This window comes from Periplaneta americana, chromosome 6 (genome assembly GCF_040183065.1).
Source record: "Periplaneta americana isolate PAMFEO1 chromosome 6, P.americana_PAMFEO1_priV1, whole genome shotgun sequence".
In the NCBI taxonomy this organism is placed as follows: domain Eukaryota; kingdom Metazoa; phylum Arthropoda; class Insecta; order Blattodea; family Blattidae; genus Periplaneta; species Periplaneta americana.
This window is the reverse complement of record NC_091122.1, coordinates 153,306,287-153,327,343: the sequence shown is the minus strand read 5'-3', so window position 1 is coordinate 153,327,343 and position 21,057 is coordinate 153,306,287. Positions and strand designations below refer to the sequence as shown.

At 36.4% G+C, this 21,057-nt stretch overlaps 1 protein-coding gene and 1 non-coding gene across 8 annotated transcripts in view; both read left to right on the top strand.

The window, feature by feature from the left end:
* The window catches only part of LOC138701943 (uncharacterized), a 349,096-nt gene extending 338,759 nt beyond the window's left edge, over nucleotides 1-10,337 (top strand). For 5 of the 7 annotated variants that reach the window (XM_069829314.1, XM_069829313.1, XM_069829315.1 and 2 more), the window contains one exon: nucleotides 514-10,337. In XM_069829314.1, the coding sequence (XP_069685415.1) occupies nucleotides 514-781 (268 nt within the window). In that variant the 3' untranslated portion in view covers nucleotides 782-10,337. The remainder of the gene's footprint in view (nucleotides 1-513) is intronic. The other 2 variants (XR_011332730.1, XM_069829318.1) reach the window with 2 other exon arrangements.
* A 942-nt stretch (nucleotides 10,338-11,279) lies between these two features.
* On the top strand, nucleotides 11,280-11,351 carry TRNAY-GUA (transfer RNA tyrosine (anticodon GUA)). Its single transcript has one exon. It is a non-coding gene; the product is annotated as a tRNA-Tyr (tRNA).
* Nucleotides 11,352-21,057: the final 9,706 nt, after the last annotated feature.

Here is a 21,057-nt window from a genome sequence, read left to right as displayed (position 1 = left end):
CCCAGCTGTTATAGCTGGATTTCGCAACCGGATTTCGCTACTTATCGTACCTCCCCAAGTGCATCATGATGCTGGGTGGGCATTGGTCCCATACACTGGCCGAAATTTCATGAGGAAATTTCTTCCCCCATGAGGACTCGAACCAGCGCGTATTCCGTAACGCGAGTCCTAGGCAGGATGCCTTAGACCGCGACGCCACGGCATCGTTAAATAACCAACTAAAAAAAATTACATTCATTATAGAACAACTCGTACTGGTATTATATGCAATTCATAAATGAATAAACGAATACAAATGTACACACTGTAACTTCTGCGCTATTTATTGGTAGGATATTTGCTCTTTGTATCTCTGGCACGGATGAGGTTCGGATGTTTGGGTTTGTTTTGTTGCTGTTCATTTGCAGCGATCTGGGGGTTTGTCGCATTCATTCTGAATCACCCTGTATATTTCCCTGAGGTGTGTTTTGTATCTGCCAATCATTGCAAACAATGTATTAATATTTTGTGCAGTTTGACTGACACGTGGGATCGGAGGAGGCAGCCATCATTGGGGGAACTGGGAGTGGGACGGCAGCCAATAATGACTGCGTCGAAACTCCCAGGGAAAGGGACTTGGAAGCAGAGAACTAGTCTAGCAGCCTCGGAGCTCGTTGCTGCAGTGGCAACTAGGACTGACCAATCAGGTATCCCAACGAGGAAGTACAGTCCTGTAACAACGTCCTCAACGCTACCACGGAGAAATCAGATAGGAAATAATATTGAAGCAAGCAAAACTTGACAGACCTGATAGCATTTGTGTTTTTGTTGTGATACATTGGGACGTAGTGTTCCAATTGCTACTATAGAAACTGCAAAATCCTTCTAGAAACATCTCCCTTCCACACACTATTAATCTGATGTTGAAATATAATATTTAAAATTGAGGTGTGGCAAACATTTCCTGGCATTTCATGGCTGAGGCACAAGAAAATGTGAACACTAACCATGAAATTACAACCTTTACACATTCCGTTATACTTTTTTTTTTTATTAAATTATTGTTTTAGAATATATTTTGTAAAATAGATTGTATGGATTTTAGTAAATGTACATTTTAAAGATTCAGGATCACTTCTTTTATGATAGAATGTTGGTAGGATATAAAAAGGAACTTGTGTGAAACCTGTTTTGATTCCTAATGTGTTCTGTTTTTAGTTGGGATGTGTGAACATTAAATAACTTCATATTGTATGCAGAATGTGAAATGAGAGTTTGATTCCTCTTCCTGTTGAAAGCTGAAAGGTATTGTGAATAGTGCAACACGAATGTTGAATGTTATTGGTATTTAGTATCGGTGCATATTACACGATTTATAAGGTACATGAAGTTCCCATTTTGGTCTTCATGCCTCGTGGGAGAGTTTGATATTTTTGTTTCCTTACATTTTGGCAGAGAACGTATTTTCAAATCGAGGTACATACTTTATATGTGGTTGCAAAAATTATAATTTCGCAGCTATTAGTTTGTTGTTTTGTCTTCTAGTCACGGAAGGAATTAAGGCTTTACTGCTTTTGTCTTGCGATTAGTAGGCTGTATCCAGATTTGTAAATAAAATTCAAGCACAAATCTTATCAGGCTCTATAGGATGATTTCATATACTGAACAAGTTCGAATACCAGTCTTATAAACTTACAGTTTATAGACCTAATGCCTTGAAAACTTAAAATAACTATATTCTAATATCCCTCATGGTTGCCAATTGCGTTCAACTGTCGATCTTCTGTGTAAAATAACCGATCTATTAAAAATCATTCATATCAGTGGGGAAGAAAGTAAATTATTGTATAACCTCACTAATTCGGACTAACTGGGGAAAATCCAGTCTAAACTAGTGAAAGTCCGAATTACAGAGAATTTACTAGAATTGGATTATTTCGACAAGTGAAAAAAAAAAGATATTGTATAGTTGTTAAACTAACTTAAGCCCGGTTCCCACAGTGCTTGTTTCTGTGATGGATTGCATGCTGGGAGTGCTGATAGCAGCTCTGAGTGCGTGCGTGCTTGCTTGCTGCCCCGTGGTGGCTGCTTTGTTGAGCCCAGTTCCCATGGTGCTTGTTTCCTTGCTGGCTAGCAAGCTTGGTGCTATGATGGGTACACTGCTGGCTCCCATGTTTGTTACTGTTCATATGTAGCTGGCTCTTTTCACAGTTCAAATTGGAAAATCATCTGTTGCCAACACTCATGATGAGAAAGAAACTAAACCGTGAGTGGAAAGCAACTGAAGTTCTATATTAAATCTACGGTTTGTTTACGGTGATCATCACAGGATGCACATCGCCAGAGATTATAAATGCTGGCAATGATCGTCGGGAAGTGGTTTCTTTATCAGCATACATCCCTGTCAATTCTCATGTTTTGCTGCCATAACTCGATTCAGTATATCTACATGGCCTTCTCTAAATGTCGATTATTGAACATGTGTGCGGCGATCTGCGACCTGAATTTGCTTCAGAAGCAACCTCCAGCGATCTACATCGCGTCCAACGATTTACGTTGGCGATCATCACTGTAAAGAAACCGTGCGCATTCATTTTAACTGCTAGCAACTCCAGGCGACAATCGCCAACAATGTGCACCCGGCGATGATCGCCGTAAACAAACCGCAGCTTAACAATAGTGAAGTCCGCCTTTTTGGTCTTTAGGTAGCATGCTGGACTCCTGATCAAGGTGGCCTGGGTTCGATTCCCGGGCGTGAAGTCAGGGGGATGTAATTCATACCTCTTCACTGGGCCTGGTTGTTTATCCATTGTCCAGCTGTGTGTGGTGTGGTGTGGTGTGTCACAGTGGCCCCCAGGTACTCTGACCCAGTAAATAGGAGAGTCCTGTAGTGTGTGCGTGTGTTCAGTAGAGTTGTGGGTCTAGGAACAATAAGCCTCAGGCTGCGGTGCCGAAATTAGTATAAAAAACAATAGTGAATATCGTAATAATATAATTAAAACAAAAGTATATTTGTTTTTATCTTATTGTGCTTCCCCAAATTAGAGGCTGCCATTAGACAAAGCATACAAAATAATATGAATGATGAAAGGTAACAGAGTAAAAAAAGAAAGTAAACAAGTACACAAACAAACAATGGCAACTTACAGAATAAAAAAAGTTACAAGTAAGAAGCAATGAAAGCTAATAAGAGAAAAAAAAAGATAATGTTGCGTTAGTTTTTTCAGTACACTGAATTAGAGTCCGTATAGGTGGTTTCGTAAAAGTTTGACTGACTCTCTAATTATGAGGAGGGCTAGTTCATTCAGAAACGATTTGTGCTGTCCTAGGGTCTTACAGAATTGAGAACAGATAAAGTCAGATATTTAATTGCTGTTTCTTAGATACTAAGGAATACTGGGGAGGAAGAAAACAGATTTAGTTGGAAAACAACGTCCATGGCAACATGGTTCCAACGGTGATACTACATTATCATCTTTGGTTCCAGCATAAAAGCCAATACGAAAAATAGCAAGTAACCTAACCTCGAAATCCAGCATGATGTTAAAGCAGTCACCAGGACGCAGAATTTCCAGCAAGCACACAGAACTGCCATCAGCACGCCCAGCATGCAATCTATCACAGAAACATGCACCTTGGGAACCGGGCTTTAGTGTTTAATCATTCTATTTTACAGAAATATGGAAAACAAAATACTAATTTAAAAAAAGAACGATTTTGAAGTAATTTAGTAGTACAAGTCAATTACTGCAAAGGAAATACATACATATGGAACACAAAACATTAATTGAAAAAGAATGACTTTGAAGTTCTTTAGTCCATGTTTTTTTATGTACATCATGACGCATTTCTTTTAAGGCAATAGAACATTTCTGATATTCAGATTACCGTCCACAAATTCAATTAATGTATATAAATGAATCTTATGTTGGATAATTTGAATTTATCAACACATTTTTCATTCCTTGCATTCACTTCTACATGCAGTATGTGGAATATTAATCTACAAGTGTCCTGTGTAAAAAGAGTTTCTCGAATTATCGTGAATTCCGTATTAGTGAAGACTGAATTAGCGGGGTTTCACTGTACAAATAAGAGCAAAATGTGAAATGAGTCAGAAAGTTGCAGAATGAAACATTTATTACTTTACAAAATCACTTTCAGTATAAGTAAATTTGTTTCATTACTTTGTCAGAATGGGAATTACAAATTGAAGTTCAATTGGCCTCTGTAGTGCATTACATTTCTAGAAAGTTCCCAATTAAATTCTTAAATTATCTTCCTGTATTATATCAAGTATACTTGTGTTAGCGAAGGCAGTGATGAAAGTTCAAAATATGTGTTGCTACTGTAGGTCATGTTCAAGGCATTATTTTCGTAGCAGTTTTTTGGCTGGAATTTAATTTTCTTCCAAGTCGATCGGTATTCTTCATCACACACCAAAATTCTGTTTGAAATAGTTTTAGGATGTCCTCATTTTCGTTTTTCTTTCCTGTGGATTTTTAAGAAGTTGATGCAATGGTAGCATAAAAATGTTCGTTTTTGGCTGGATTTTTTTTTTCTCGATTACTTCACTTCTGGGTACTATTTGACACTTAAGTCACTCTAATAGCTGAAGAACTGAGATAGTATTAACATTTCGTATCAACCATTTAGTATCTAGATTTAAAATCGAGGGATTGCATACTGATACTTCATAATTACTGCATCTTTTTTCATGCACAGAAGAAAATAGATTCAGCTTCCGAAATAGTGTATTTCTTAGCAATGAAAAGAGTTCACTCTGAACCTCTCTTATTCAATAAGCAGTCATTGATTGCTACATCCTTTAAATCGATTTTATTTAATATTTATTTAATTATGTATTAAAACTTTCATGCAGCATTTATTGTATAGTAGAATATACTCATATTTTACCTATTTTAAATAATTTAATAGTTCATCAGTGATATATTTTAATATATATGCAGTTTATGAGAATGAGGCTGTGAATTTATGAAACTAATTCTCTAGGTACTTAAATAACAGTAACATGAAACATTGTTGTTGTTTAGAGAATAAACTTATTATATCAAGATAAGTTCTCACATTAGGATTAGGTACTGTTTTAATAAAAGGTTTTATGTAGAAATTTAGTGTTTGCACATCTGTTGAGTTTTATGATTAATGTAATCGGAAATTGATCAATAATTTCATATGAGTTAATATTTTGTGTTTTATCACAGTAAAAATTGCTATACAATATGAAAGAAACTATCTCTCATTTTAGTACTTAATATAATCTTGCTAGGATGACGCACAGTGTCTTTTATCTAAGACTTGAATATTTCTAGGCCTATTGCAACCTGACACATATGTCTAACTGCTAAAAATGCCAAGGAAGAAATTATCTACAGAAAACTATAAAAATGTTCTCTTCTTATTATTTCTGTCCACGAAAATTTTCACCTGTAAGGCTGAACTGTTGTACAATTATTTTAAAATTAACATAAGTAATACTTTCTATACTATGAAAATAGGTATAATAAATACATCTTTAAACCTGTATTAATAATGAAAAAATGTGCAATCATTGATATGTAGTCTACAGTGCATTATATGGTAGTATGGTTGTTCTATCTAAATTAACTACATACAAGTGACGTCAACTCTTTAAGGGCTTTATGTATATTTATTGTACTTTGTACAGAAACGTGAAAAAGCCAGTGTAGGAAACTTATTTGTATATATGCAGTATTTTTTAGTGTGAAGAAGGTAGGAAAGTCCGATAATGAGGGATAGGGGTTGGTCAGTTTAGGAGTTTGAGTATTGAAATAAAATCCGTAAATACACTGATCTCAGATAAAGTGACATTTTTTCAGATCTCCTTCATGGCTCATAAGAGAGTAACATGGAGATTATTAATGTATTTTATATGCAGCATTGTATCAGAATATTTTTAGTGATTGTTTTTACAAAGACAACAATTTATAAGGGATCATGTGTGGTAAATAGAATCTTCTACTTCTAGAATAAGGGGAATGTGTTAACGAAATTAGAAATATATATGTATTCTGTAATGTGTTCTTCATTTGGTACCAAAATGTGATCACAACACTGGTCAACAAAATTAAACATCTTCTCTGTTCAAAGATAAGGAATGGTTGATTGTTATATTTTTTTCCACTGGTTTCAAACTTTTTACGATTTTTTTTAGTAATAATGACTTTTAAAATATATTAGATGTATGGTATTATTTTATAAATTCTATACTATTTTAGCTTTTTGTCTTCTAAAATATTCATTGTGATTTATTCTTTTAGATTTTCTTGCGCTGATTTCAAATCCCTTCACATTTTTCTAATGCTCAGGTTTTTAGTTAAAATATTTTTATTACTTAATATCCCAGGTAGTGACGGGATTTTTTTCTCATTGTCAAAACTTCCAGAGCAGCCCCTAGGTTCACTCAGTCTCTTGTCAAATTGAGTAAGGTACCGGATCTTTCCCGAGAGATGAAAGGCGGTCATGGCGTATATAGGGGATATACAATACTGTCGACCTGGTTGAGTTGGTATTGCGCTGGCCTTCTATGCCCAAGGTTGCGGGTTCGATCCCGGGCCAGGTCGATGGCATTTAAGTGTGCTTAAATGCGACAGGCTCATGTCAGTAGATTTACTGGCATGTAAAAGAACTCTTGCGAGACAAAATTCCGGCACATCCTGCGACGCTGATATAACCTCTGCAGTTGCAAGCGTTGTTAAATAAAACATAACATTAACATTATACAATACTTGTTACACGAATGAAATCTATGCAGAAAGTCTGTGAAAAGAGAGAGAATGATTCGTTCCTATACACTTTTGTCTGCTGTTTTCAAATCTCTACAAAATTTTTTCATCGCCCAGGGTTCTTGAGTAATCACATGAGTTATTTGGAACCTCATCACTTTAATATTTTTATCAAAGCTAACTTACCTGGTGAATAGGTATAGGAAGCTCTGGTTCGTGAGGCACTAGTCTAGCTGGTAATAGAGATGAATTTATAACACAATGTTTTAGATCTTAAAATTATTCCATATATGTTAGTCATAGGCGGAGAGAGAACCGTTTCCTGGGGGGGGCAAAGCAAAACTATAGAATCCCGATATAACAAGAATATGGGGGACATTATTTACCTTCTCTCCCCATTATAGCTTGACCGTGGTACAGTATATTGGAATATGATAATTTAATAAAGGCATTTTCAGGGGTCATATTTCTTACAGTATTACGTCCATATCCGCGACATTTCGGACCGAGTTGTATAGGGCTTGAACTGTAGGTCTACTACAAATTATAATAGAGCATAACTTAAAACAATCTTCCTATTTTTCTCTTTCGTACAGAAACACATGTATACATCAATAACACTACGTAACAGTGCTAACAAAACTTTATCTGAAGCTTACCTTCCTGAAGATATCACGTGAAATGTAAATTATAATTATTTTACTTAATATCTCGTCATTAAGTTTACACATTATACTGGAACCAATTTTTTTTCTGCATTGTTCTGTAATATGTTATTCATATTTCTCCAAGTGGCGGCCTGAACACCTGCAGACTTCTAACACATGAGTACAGGCTGTTACAAAAGAACATAACATTGCTTCCATTCCTCAATGAGGTATAGAAATTCTTATACATTCAGAAATGTAAAATAAATATTATAGTCCAGACACGTGATCTGAAGACATCAATTCGTCAATTTAAGCACAGAAACTTAATCAGAAACAAAAGCAAGAAAAATATTTTGAATTTAATATGTTCTAATGTTAACAGAAAAAGAAGAATTCAGACAAGTTTTGGGGGCAGTGCCCCCCCATAACTCCGCCTATGATGTTAGTCAAACAAAAGTAACAGTCTATTGAATGATCTTTAGGTTTTGCTTATTATCGGAACTGCTAAAGACATATGATAGGATCCTTTTAGCTAACCAGTTAATAGAGATACACATGAGGCACACCAGCTACGAAGAGTCCATTGTATATCATGTTATTCATAAGAGAGCCATTTCATAAATAATGCACAGGTTAGCAGAACTGTGAAAAGGATGACGCAACACCAATGAAAATGACGTCAGTTGCAGTTGAAGTATTGAGGAAGAAGCATGTATGTTCGTTTCGTCCATAACATACTCTGTGTTTAGGTAATTAGAGCTAGAAATGGAGCCTACATGTGTCTCGGGTACTGTGATGATTGAAAACCAAAGATCGAATCTTTATGTGGCAAAACCTCCCCACAGAAATCCACACTTCCACAGTGCTTTGAGTGGAGTTTGTGTTGAACTTATAGTGGACTGTAATACAGTTTCTCGGTGAGTTACTCGTTTTCGTGATGGTCCTGTCAGCAAGTTTGCAATGTCCAGGCGTTTCTGCTTCTCTTCAGCAGTCAAGCACTGAGGGACCCATCATGCAGAAATTTTTCTCTTCTTAAAATTCTTTGTCAAAATACGGAGTACTGAATTTGGTGAAATCTCCGTAGCTTCTGAAAATTACTCGCACATTGCTCGACGATCTTCTTGAAGGGCATCCGACACAAGTTTCACACTTTGTTCAAGTGTTGATGTTTTCGGCCTTTCTGGTCTTGCATCATCGTTTAAGCTGACCCGAAAACGAATAGCCCAACGAGAAACTGTACTACGGTCTAATGTAAGCTCATCATAAACTCCATTCCATTGTGGATTTCTGTGAGGTTTTCCCACATACAGATTCGATCTTTGATCTTCAATCATCACAGTACCCCAGACACGTGTAGGCTCCATTTCTAGCTCTCGTTACCTAAACACAGAGTATACTGGGGACGAAACGAATACACGTGCTTCTTCCTCAATCCCTCAACTGCAACTGACGTAAATTTCATTGATGTTGCTTCATCCACTTCACAGTTCTGCCAACCTGTGCATTATTTATGAAATGACCCACATATTTAGTATCCAGAATACTTTTCATAAACTGCTTTAACTAAAGCAGTAATATTTCGCCTCTGGCCCTTAAAAATGAACTCATTAGAGATATAACAAACAATATTTGGATGATTCATACAATTTCGTGCTCATTTCACCTTACAAAACACACACTAAACACTTCAAATTAAAAATTAATCAATTAATAGGCTACTATACAATATATTACACTAAAAATGAATTATTGCTGTAGGAAGTACACATAATGAAGGTAGTTTCATGAGGACAGTTTGAATTCGACTGAGAATAAATTAATGTAGCCATGTGAAGTCCTTTGCTGTGAATTCTGATTCAAAGGCAAAATTGGTATATAGTTAAAATCAACAATGAAACCAATAACAGTTTAAAGTTTTTTTTTTTTTTTTCCATTAGTACTGTATCATAAGCATAGTATATGAAAGAAAATACGTGAAAAAAAAAAATAAAATAAGATATGATGGGTGACAGATTCTGACTATATTTCTTAAATGAGCAGATAAAAGTGCATAAGAAGAACAGCAGAAATTATACATTTAACAAAATCAGTGTTGACCAGTGACATGTTTGTTGTCAAGAAAGAAGATTCATTGGTAGCATATTGATATAATTCACGTCAGATTCAGGATTTAAAAGACATTCTTTAGATGTTTCATTTGTCAAATTAAATCAACATTTTAATCGAAATATTAAAGTTCTGGTATGTGTTCTTAACTGTGATCATAAAATGTTCAGTTTTGGCTAATTTTGGTGAAGTTCGTTTGTTTTTACGGGAAATTTGTCACATTCTGTCAGATTAGTGTCCACAAGGTTTGCCATCACGGAAGATCAACATCGTCTGAACTTTGCTGTGAGAGAGAAAACTAAAGCAAGGCCTGCTGTATGTATTCGACTTCAATACTATTGTTATAATACCAGAAGATTGCAGTGTTTACTTTACTGTGTAGAGTAATCAGGGTTTAGTGCTTAGCACTAACAGTGAATTATCTATTTGTGTTTCCCTTTGGTACTATTGTGATATTCTAAATCTAGTTCAACTTACTTTCATTGTAAAATAAATTGACGAACTACTGTTTCACCTTAATGAATTTCACTTTCTTCCATTTTTTTTTTTTCAGCGATACGTCTCAAAATATGAAGCTTAGTGGTAATTCTGGTATCGTTTATTGTGCGAGTTGGAATAGATTTTATTGGAATTGACTCTTTAAGGTTCATGTTATGCTACGTATCATTCATGGCTTTAATTTATTTTATTAGAAAATCCTGTTATTTTAAATTTTATTAAAATTGTAATATACATGATGAATTTATTCATTTGTAAAAATAAATACGTACTGAAATTCTGTATTTTGGTGGAGAATAAAATCTGCTGCAAAGTATGACTCTTCCTTAACATGAAATGTATTTTTGATCCTTGTTCCGACTATTCAGCTGTAAATGTATGCTTTTCTCACTGTTGCTGTACATGTTAATATGCTGTAACATTCGTGAAATTAAATATCACAGTTTATCTCTTAGCTCTCACTTTGAGGAGCAGAGATTAAGGGTGTTTGAGAATAAGGTTCTTAGGAAAATATTTGGGGCTAAGAGGGATGAAGTTACAGGAGAATGGAGAAAGTTACACAACGCAGAACTGTACACATTGTATTCTTCACCTGACATAATTAGGAACATTAAATCCAGATGTCTGAGATGAGCAGGGCATGTGGCACATATGGGCGAATCCAGAAATGCATATAGAGTTTTAGTTGGAAGGCCAGAGGGAATAAGACCTTTGGGGAGGCCGAGACGTAGATGGGAGGATAATATTAAAATGTATTTGAGGTAGGTGGGATATGATGGTAGGAACTGGATTAATCTATATATTATTTTAATGTACCGAAGTACATATGATATTTCCATGCAGATATTCTGCGTCATCATACGATGTAAGAGTAATGGAATGGAGAAAAATTCTCTCCGGCGCTGGGATTTGAACCCGGGTTTTCAGCTCTACGTGCTGACGCTTTATCCACTAAGCCACACCGGATTCCACCCCGGCGTCGGAAGAATCGTCTCAGTTTTAAGTTCCAACTCTTGGGTTCCCTCTAGTGGTCGCCCTCTGCACTACATCATAGATATCTATGAACCTAGGACCGAAGTCCACTTCGTGATTTAAGACGGCGCTTATTCCGTCGGATCCCGGCCAACTAGTCACTCATTACGAGTGCACCTCAGCACATGTGTGGACTTCGGTCCTAAGTTCATAGATAAATTATGACGTAGTGCAGAGGGCGGCCACTAGAGGGAACCCAAGAGTTGGAACTTAAAACTGAGACGATTCTTCTGACGCCAGGGTGGAATCCGGTGTGGCTTAGTGGATAAAGCGTCAGCATGTAGAGCTGAAAACCCGGGTTCAAATCCCGGCGCCGGAGAGAATTTTTCTCCATTCCATTACTCTTACATCGTATGGATTAATCTAGCTCAGGATAGGGACCAATGGCAGGCTTATGTGAGGGCGGGAATGAACCTCCAGGTTCCTTAAAAGCCATAAGTAAGTAAGTTTATCTATTAGAGAGGTCAGTTGATTGGGTCTTTTTAATTGGAAACAGTTTTAAACATTTTTAGCATAACACTAAATTCAAGGAATCTTTGCATGATGTCGCACCAACCAACCAACTAACCAACATCTTGTTGTGCTGAAAGTCTACATGAGTGGAGATCAAGATGACTTTCTTTTGACGCCTTCAATTTACAATCTCTTTGAAACTGTTCATTCTAGTTCTTCAATTCTTGATGTTAATCCATGATGAAACCACCGGCGTGGCTCAGTTGGTTAAGGCGCTTGCCTGCCAGTCTGAAGTTGTGCTTAGGTGTGGGTTCGATCCCTGCTTGGTCTGATTACCTGGTTGGGTTTTTTCCGAGGTTTTCCCCAACCGTAAGGTGAATGCCAGGTAATTTATGGTGAATCCTCGGTCTCATCTCGCCAAATACCATCTCACTATCGCCAATCTCATCGACGCTAAATAACCTTGTAATTGATACAGCGTCGTTAAATAACCAACTAAAAAAATCCACGATGAATTTATAAAAGATATGCATGCCACTGGTGTGGCTCAGTCGGTTAAGGTGCTTACCTGCCAGTCTGAAGTTGCGCTTGGGCGCGGGTTCGATCCCTGCTTGGGCTGATTACCTGGTTGGGTTTTTTCCGAAGTTTTCCCCAACCGTAAGGTGAATGCCAGGTAATCTATGGTGAATCCTCGGTCTCATCTCGCCAAATACCATCTCGCTATCACCAATCTCATCAATGCTAAATAACCTCGTAGTTGCTACAGCATCATTAAATAACCAACTAAAAAAAATGACTGATATAACTTGGATTTTATTGTTTATGCTTGATGATTAAATTTCTGTATCAGAGGGTTTGGATGATTTTTCAATATATGTATAAATTTTAACTTTAAATTTTCTGAAAACTCTTCAATTGATGCATTGTCCAAAACTCCATGTAAAAATTTATTGGATGTTTGTAATCAGCTTCAGCAGTTGTGTGCAGAATTGTTCTCTGTACACCACGCAATCTTCTCAGTAGAGACCCATTGACAGTTGACCAAGTTGGATATGCATATAGAACGCTAGCTCTGATTATTGTTATAGTAGAATGTTTTCTTAGTCCATAAAGTCTATGATGGCGACTGAATAAAAGATACAAACGTTGAAACATAGCATATTCTTTGGCAGAAATTTTATTTATGTGAGGCTTAAAAAAAAAGTCTATGGTCCAAAAGTGTTCCCAAATAAGTTTTTTCTTTTTGATTTGGAATTATTACATCAAAAAGTTTCAGTTCAAATGATTCTTGCAAGCTTATGTTTGTGAAAATTACTATGGAACTCTTAGGTGCACTGATTTTTATTATCCAGTTTATGAGCCAATTTTCTATTTTGTTTAAGTAACCTTTTAAATTATTGTATGCTTTATGACTATTCTTGTGATAGTGAACATGATAGTGTCATCAGCATATTGATGAAACGACAGTTTTCGTGGCAAACAAAATCCGCTGTACAGACATTAAAAAGTGTAGGTGATAAAACTGCATCTTAAGGAACACCTGCATTTATTGTTTTTTTCGGAAGAGAATGTTTATTGATTTTCACTTCGAAGGTTCTTTCTCATGGTTTCGAACATGCCAAAGTGTACACATGTTGCCATCTGTTGAGTATTGAGTAATTGCTTGCAAGTGAATTAATGGCGAAAATTATCTAATAAGCAGCTAGCGTTACCTGCATATAACTGGGTACTGCCAAATAGGTTGGATAAAAAGTTATGGCAACACTGCTGTCACGTGACGAAGGTGTGTTCGAGAGCTGCCAGCTGTGTGGACATGAACAAGGACTGTTAGATGAATTAGTGCAGCCAGCGGCGACAGTACTCTGTCAATCTACTGCAGTGTGTAGAACGTTGACTTTCATAGGAATAGTGCGAGTGCCCTAAGACCACGTTTACAAAACTAGAGCAACGTTTCTGGATCAAAATTGAAGTGACACGAGGTCGTAGTGCACAAGAATGTTTTCAGGGACTGTGTGAAGCATGTGCCGATGCAGCATTGCCATATCGCACGATGGGTTAAAGCATTCCGGGAAGTCAGGGATGCCATTCAGGACAACCTCCGTACAGGACGACCCCGCGTGGAGGACAACACAGTTCAACTCCTTGCTTCCTTGTTGGATGCTGATCGCCGATGGACTGTGCGTGAGTTAACATCGGAAGTCGGAATATGTCACAAAACTGTGCTCCACATTCTGCAAGACATTCTGGGTTACCGCAAAATTACAGGGCGTTGGATACCCCATGAAATTTCCGAAGTTTAACAATGGCACCACTATGCAGTCGCACAGGCCTTGTTGAACCGGTACCAAAGGAAAGATGACGACTTTCTTGGACGAATCGTCGCTATGGACGAAACCTGGGTTCGCTCATATGAGCCAACCAAACTTGAAACGTCAGTCAAATGAATGGAAGCATCCAGGTTCTTCTCGTCCGAATAAATTGCGCCCTATACAAAGTGCTGTGAAGGTGATGTTGTGACGTATGACATTGATGGGGTAATACTGCACCACGCTGCACCTCCAAGGCAGACGGCAAATGCAGACTACTACTGCAGGTTTCTGCAGCACCACCTTCGTCCAGGTCTCAGGAGAAAACGACGACACTTGGTGGCACAGAATCCCATCATTCTTCATGATAATGCAAGGAGTCACACCGCTGCTGCTGTCAAGGATCTCTTGTGCCGCTGGCAATGGGAGATTCTGGAACATCCACCATACTCACCCGATATGAGTCCATGCGATTACGATCTTTTCACCAAAGTGAAAGAACCACTGCGAGGGACCCAATACAATACCAGAGATGAACTTATCTGTGCTTTAGGGCGGTCAATACGGAACATTAACAAAGATGGACACGCTGATGGTGTACGATGCCTTCCAAACATTTGTCAAAAGGTAATAAATAAGAGGGGCGACTATATAGAAGGTACGTAAATGTTGTACCCCTGTGAATAAAGCCATGTCAGAAATATCGAACTGTTGCCATTACTTTTTATCCAGCCCTAGTAAGTTATGAGTAGTGACAGACAAAATATGAAATTTCATATTCTAAACTTCAAACCATTCCTACTAGTGGTATGAGAACAAAGATTTTCATGAGTCACAATGTGTAGAATGAAATTAACGTCAAAAAAGTTATATTATTATAATATTTTGGCAAAATATTCATGTTCCATAAAAATCTTTTTTTTTATATGTATTTTGCATAATTTTTTTTCTCCATGAATATTTCTGTAACTACCACTGAATCGGGCTTCCCAGATGCTATAAGGAGACAATAGAGATGTTTTCTGGGAAGCACTTGAAAAATCCAAGCCATCCATTCCACCAACATTCCGGGATTCCTAAGAGCAACTGGTATCTCCAAATTCACCTTCAGAGTCACTGAACTAGTAACATCAATGAATACGAGAAACCAAAACAAAATACAGGTAAGTGATTCTTATTCCATCTCTGCTTATTTTTTCGAATCCAGTGAAAATATTGTGACTTTTAATTCACAGCAATAATGTTGTTACTTTTATTTACAACAAGAATGACTTCCTATAACTGAATTTAAACACTCCCGTCAACAATGGGTATTTCACTCCACACAGCAACACAGTATTCGTTATTGCACTCCACAGACGACAATGACAATTCACTTGGATTATTGAGAACAACAATGTACTGCTAATCTTAACTAATGTTCACAAAGCACTATTTACAAAACAGAACTGTCAGTTCTCAGTTCACAGTTCGTTTGCCTTGGCTAGTTCTTCTAGCTTATTCACACAAGTTCACAGTATATCGAACTCAAGACTTCCAACTGCGTTGCTTCCGTCTGGACGCACACTGCTGCTTCACCAACTCACTGAAGTCGAACCCCAGTCTCGAAGGTGGCTTCCTCGCTCACGGCTGCTTCACAAAACTGACTGACTCCTGGGTGCGTTGCTTCCGCCTGGACGCTGCTCAAGTTCACTTGCGTGTCGAACCCTAGACTCCTGGGCGCTGCTAATTCACAAGCTGAACTCGCTGTCCAAAACTGGACTCACGTCGCGCCGCTCTTCTATTTATTGCTAGGTAACACTTCGCGAGCCTTCGATTTCCAGACGTTTCATTACAACAATCGGCTCGCGTAGCTTTTCGAAACTTCCAGCTTCCCCCCTTTGCTTCGTGCCACCCCGCACCTGCCCTTGCCTAGATGCGTGCGCAACTTCCTTTGCTGCACTCAGTGACCGCCGATCTCACCCTCCTTCTGCCAGACGCGTGTTCGACTCCTGAGGAAGCGAGAACATTCCCGCATGGTTGCCACAATATTTTCAGTGTTGACATGCCTACTTATATACGTATAAATTAATGTTTCAAATGGGTTTTAATCGTCAGTTTTGCTGTCTTCTTAATTTCTTCTCTCTTTGCAACTTTATGATTTTATCATCATACAAAACAATATCAAATTCCTCTTTAGAGTTACTGAATTATTAGTGTCAATGAATACGAGCAGCCAAAACAAAATACAGGTACGGTAAGTGATTCTTATTCCACTTTTGCTTAATTTTTCGAATCCATTGAAAGTATTTTCAGTGTTGCCATGTCTACTTATATACGTGTAGATTAATGTTTCAAATGGGTTTCAATTACCAGTTTTGCTGTCTTCTTAATTTCTTCTCTCTTTGCAACTTTCTGAGTTTTCATTATACAAAACTATATTAACTGATGGAAGGTGTAATCTTTTGCCAGAAAATATATACCATTAAATGTTACTTACATTGCATTATAACCAGTGTTGAATTCATCCAATGTAAGATTTTTTTTTTTTTTTTTTGTTCTCTTTAGATAAAAATTAGATTTAACGTAAGGTTTTAAATAAATTTTTACAATACATTTTATAAAAATTAACATCTTATATACCTAATGTTTCGGATTAAACCAACAGAAATTTGCTTCCAACGCATTTTAAAGCCTTAAATAGTAGGGTACAACATTCTTTCTTTTTTCTTTTACACCACATATCTGTTCTAAAATTTTTTTCCCTTCATTTTTCTTTGTACTAATCTCAGAGCACGATCTATGCTTGTCCATTTGGAAAGTACTATTACTTTGTCTTTTTTGCTTTTATTATTAAGTTAGATTAGCTATAGGTTATAAATTCACTTGTTACTTATTTAATCTCTGTTTAAGTTCAAGTATAGAACATAGAAAAAATCACAGTTACCGTTCTTTTCTTCAGAGCGAGAGGCAGCATCCCGAAAGCCTTTATAAAGTGAAGGGAAAAATACAAGCTGACGAGAGATCTTCAAGATGCCATCGTCACCACCATAATAAAATTTTCTGTAGCGATAATTCGTCAGCATCTTTATGGTGTACATTCAATTTAAATTACACTTGGTTCTATTTTTTTTCTTATGTCTTATTCACTTTTGTCAGAAACCTGTTTATATAATTTTTCATTTTAAATTTTATTGTGAGTATTCTGTGTCGCAGGGCAGACTACTAAATTAAATTATATATGTCCTTATGTTCTGTAACAATGTATTTTTGTATAAGAATAGTGTTTTTGTATTTGTAAATTAATTTTTAATTATGTTTATACATTCACTTAAATAAATAAATAAATAAATAATACATTTTTTCACAATTTGAATTTGCTCATTAATCAGCGTTTGTTTAAAGTTTTAATCTGATAGGCTACAGGGTTTTGGACTTTTTTTTTTTTCATTGTGGCGAATGAAAACAGTTTTAAGCTTGATGATGGTACAGCATAGTTAATCCTCCCATCACCATTATGGTAAGACTTGTTATGAAATTTGCAAACGACAAAATTCTTACCTCCTCCCCTCAAATGAACTACGTTGTTGTGCCACTGCATACTTAAGTGATGATTTCCAAGAGCCATGGATCTGATGCACCGTGCGTGAAATTCTGTTGATACAGTATATACAATCGACTGGTTTTCATAACAGAGTGCCAATACGTCGTTTTAAGTCAAGATGGCTGACAACATGGATCTGTCAGTTATTTCTTTGATAGAACATGAGACAAATATAGAGGAGATTCTAATAATAGCGTACCAGTATCTATGTGGGCTAAATGCATTGCCCCTTTTCAACACTGATGTTTTAAATAACATTTTATTATCTTCATGATCCTTTGTTTCATCCATGCTAGTCATTAAATTATACTATTATTATTTTTAATCTGTTTCTGTCAGATGCGTTTCCAATTCACTGTGGGCTAAAGCAAGGAGATGCACTATCACCTTTACTTTTTAACTTTGCTCTAGAGTATGCCATTAGGAAAGTCCAGGATAACAGAGAGGGTTTGGAATTGAACGGGTTACATCAGCTGCTTGTCTATGCGGATGACGTGAATATATTAGGAGAAAATCCACAAACAATTAGGGAAAACACGAGAATTTTGCTTGAAGCAAGTAAAGAGATAGGTTTGGAAGTAAATCCCGAAAAGACAAAGTATATGATTATGTCTCGTGACGAGAATATTGTACGAAATGGAAATATAAAAATTGGAAATTTATCTTTTGAAGAGGTGGAAAAATTCAAATACCTGGGAGCAACGGTAACAAATATAAATGATACTCGGGAGGAAATTGAACACAGAATAAATATGGGAAATGCCTGTTATTATTCGGTTGAGAAGCTTTTATCATCCAGTCTGCTGTCAAAAAACCTGGAAGTTAGAATTTATAAAACAGTTATATTACCAGTTGTTTTTTATGGTTGTGAATCTTGGACTCTCACTTTGAGAGAGGAACATAGGTTAAGGGTGTTTGAGTATAAGGTGCTTAGGAAAATATTTGGGGCTAAGAGGGATGAAGTTACAGGAGAATGGGGAGAAAGTTACACAACACAGAACTGCACGCATTGTATTCTTCACCTGACATAATTAGGAACATTAAATCCAGACGTTTGAGATGGCAGGGCATGTAGCACGTATGGGCGAATCCAGAAATGCATATAGAGTGTTAGTTGGGAGGCTGGAGATAAAAAGACCTTTGGGGAGGCCGAGACGTAGATGGGAAGATAATATTAAAATGGATTTGAGGGAGGTGGGATATGATGATAGAGACTGGATTAATCTTGCTCAGGATAGGACCAATGGCGGGCTTATGTGAGGGTGGCAATGAACCTCTGGGTTCCTTGAAAGGCAGTAAGTAAGTAAGTATTATTTTTAATCTAGTTATTTATTGTAGAAATACCAGTCATAAGTACACTTTATTGTGTATAAGAAATATATTTCTGTTAATTATGTCAAAATAATTTTGTAGAAATTCAAAGAGTTATCATTAAATAATCTCGCATAAAAGGTATCAGAATGTCTAATTTAACACAAAAAATAAATTAAAAAACAATATGACATGTGCAGACTGGGTGTGCGCAGTGGCATGGCATATTAGAAACCATCATAACTTATTGTCCATAAGAGATGTTTTTGCGTGGAAACGAAATTCCATCTACACATTACCTGGCAGGACATGCATGGCTTTTGGAAACTACTGTTTAAGATCTCCTTTTGTTTATGTCCATGCTTCCAAAGTATAGATTAAAATTGCTTTGAAATAGGTTTTAGACATTGCTATCTTGCTCTTTATCCTATGCAGCATGCCATGCAATGACAACTGCACTCTACGCTGAGCACCTTCCCCACTGCAATGGATCATCCTCAACCAACTTTCCAGAACACTTTTGGGAAGCTAGAAGGAAAATGGAATTTCCAGCAATCCAGCCATTAGAAGAAGAATGAAGGTGATCTTCTCTTTATAGATATATATTTTGTTCCAAATCAATTGTTTAATCATGTTGTACTCATATTTGCACTTTTCTGTGTTCTTTTACTAATTTTGTTCTGAATTTTTTCATTTGAATTTATTTCTGATATGCACTGCCGGTCAAAAGTTTTCAATCACCTATCACAACTATGAATATTCTATCATATCATAATGCTAGAGAGAGAGAAAAAATATTTATTTTATTGGTCTATTTAGTTTTTCCGATGTGTTTGTACATAGAAATAAAGTATATAGTTGTTTTCATAGCTGATTGAAAACTTTTGACCAGTAGTGTATATGGTCCTCAATTCTAAAATTTCACTTAAAACAATCATTAGGTATTGACTGTTTTAACCTAGCATTGGTTGCACATCTGACTGTATCACCATTGGTCGCATATGAGCATAGTGCTCACCATTATGAAATGCTGATTTTTTGGCATATTTTATTCTTTTTTAGTTCTATTATTTGTTGAGTTTTATTTATATTTTAATATTCATTTCTATAATTTTAAATAGATTTGAATTTATGTAACATAGAATTGAAACATTAAATGAGGTAAGAGTACAAGACATTATATAATTATCAGTGTGCTATGAAATAATCATGTTATCATTGCAGTTTATTGTTTTGTAATACATTTAAGGAATTACGATGATTTTAACACGTTTTAACTAATATGACATATTATTAAAATATTACTTAATTGATGAACTAGTGGACTTACTCGTGTTAAATATGAAATATATGTCCGGCTTATGGCTGTTTCAGTGCTTCACGCACCATCATCAGAGCCTACTAGATCGTGGGGTCATCTCGAACTTCTCTGCCTGTTAGGAGGTTGTGTGGTTGTTGAAGTTGGTGTCAAATGGTGTGTGTGTACTGAAATTAATCTGTGTGTTGAGGATTTGATCGGGGTGTGTTTTAGTGTGTTTGTATATTTCATATTGTTCTAGTGTGTTGAGTTTTTGGTTCTTGGGTTGTGTGTGTAGGATTTACATGTCCGTATTTATGTTATTGCATGTATGGTTAGTATTGGTTATGTGATCGGCGTATGTAGATGTATTGTGTCCTCTGGTTATAGCTTTAATGTGTTCTTTGTAGCGTGTTTGGAATGATCTGCCTGTCTGTCCTATGTAGAACTTGTCGCAACTATTACATTTGAGTTTGTATACACCTGTGTGGTCGTATTTATTTGTTTGTGTTTTTTGTGTGTTGAGATGTCTTTGTAGTGTGTTTTCTGTTCTGTATGTTATGTTGTATTTCTGTTTTCTGAATGAAGATGCGATCTTATGTGTGTTTTTGTTTTCATGTGTTAGTGTGATGTATTTCTTGTGTTCTTGTGTTTGTGTTGTGTTTTGTGTATTTTTGTGTTTGTTAAGTTTTTGTTTTGTCTTCCTTATGATATTGTCTATTATATTTGGATTGTATCCGTTTTCTTTTGCTATGAATTTGATTGTGTTCACTTCTTCACTGTAGTGTTGTTGGCTCATGGGTATGTTGAGTAATCTGTGTACCATTGTCCTGAATGCAGCATGTTTGTGTTGTGTGGGGTGGTTAGATGTGTTGTGTATGTGTGTGGTGGTGGTGGTGGTGGTTGGTTTTCTGTATATTTTGAAGGTGTGTTTGGTGTCGATTTTTGTTATGGTGATGTCTAGGAAATTTATGGAGTTGTTGTTTTTAAGTTCTAGTGTGTATTGAATATTACATTATGCAACAATACAACAGAGTGCCGGATACGAGGGATTTTACTGTAGTTACAACTTTTA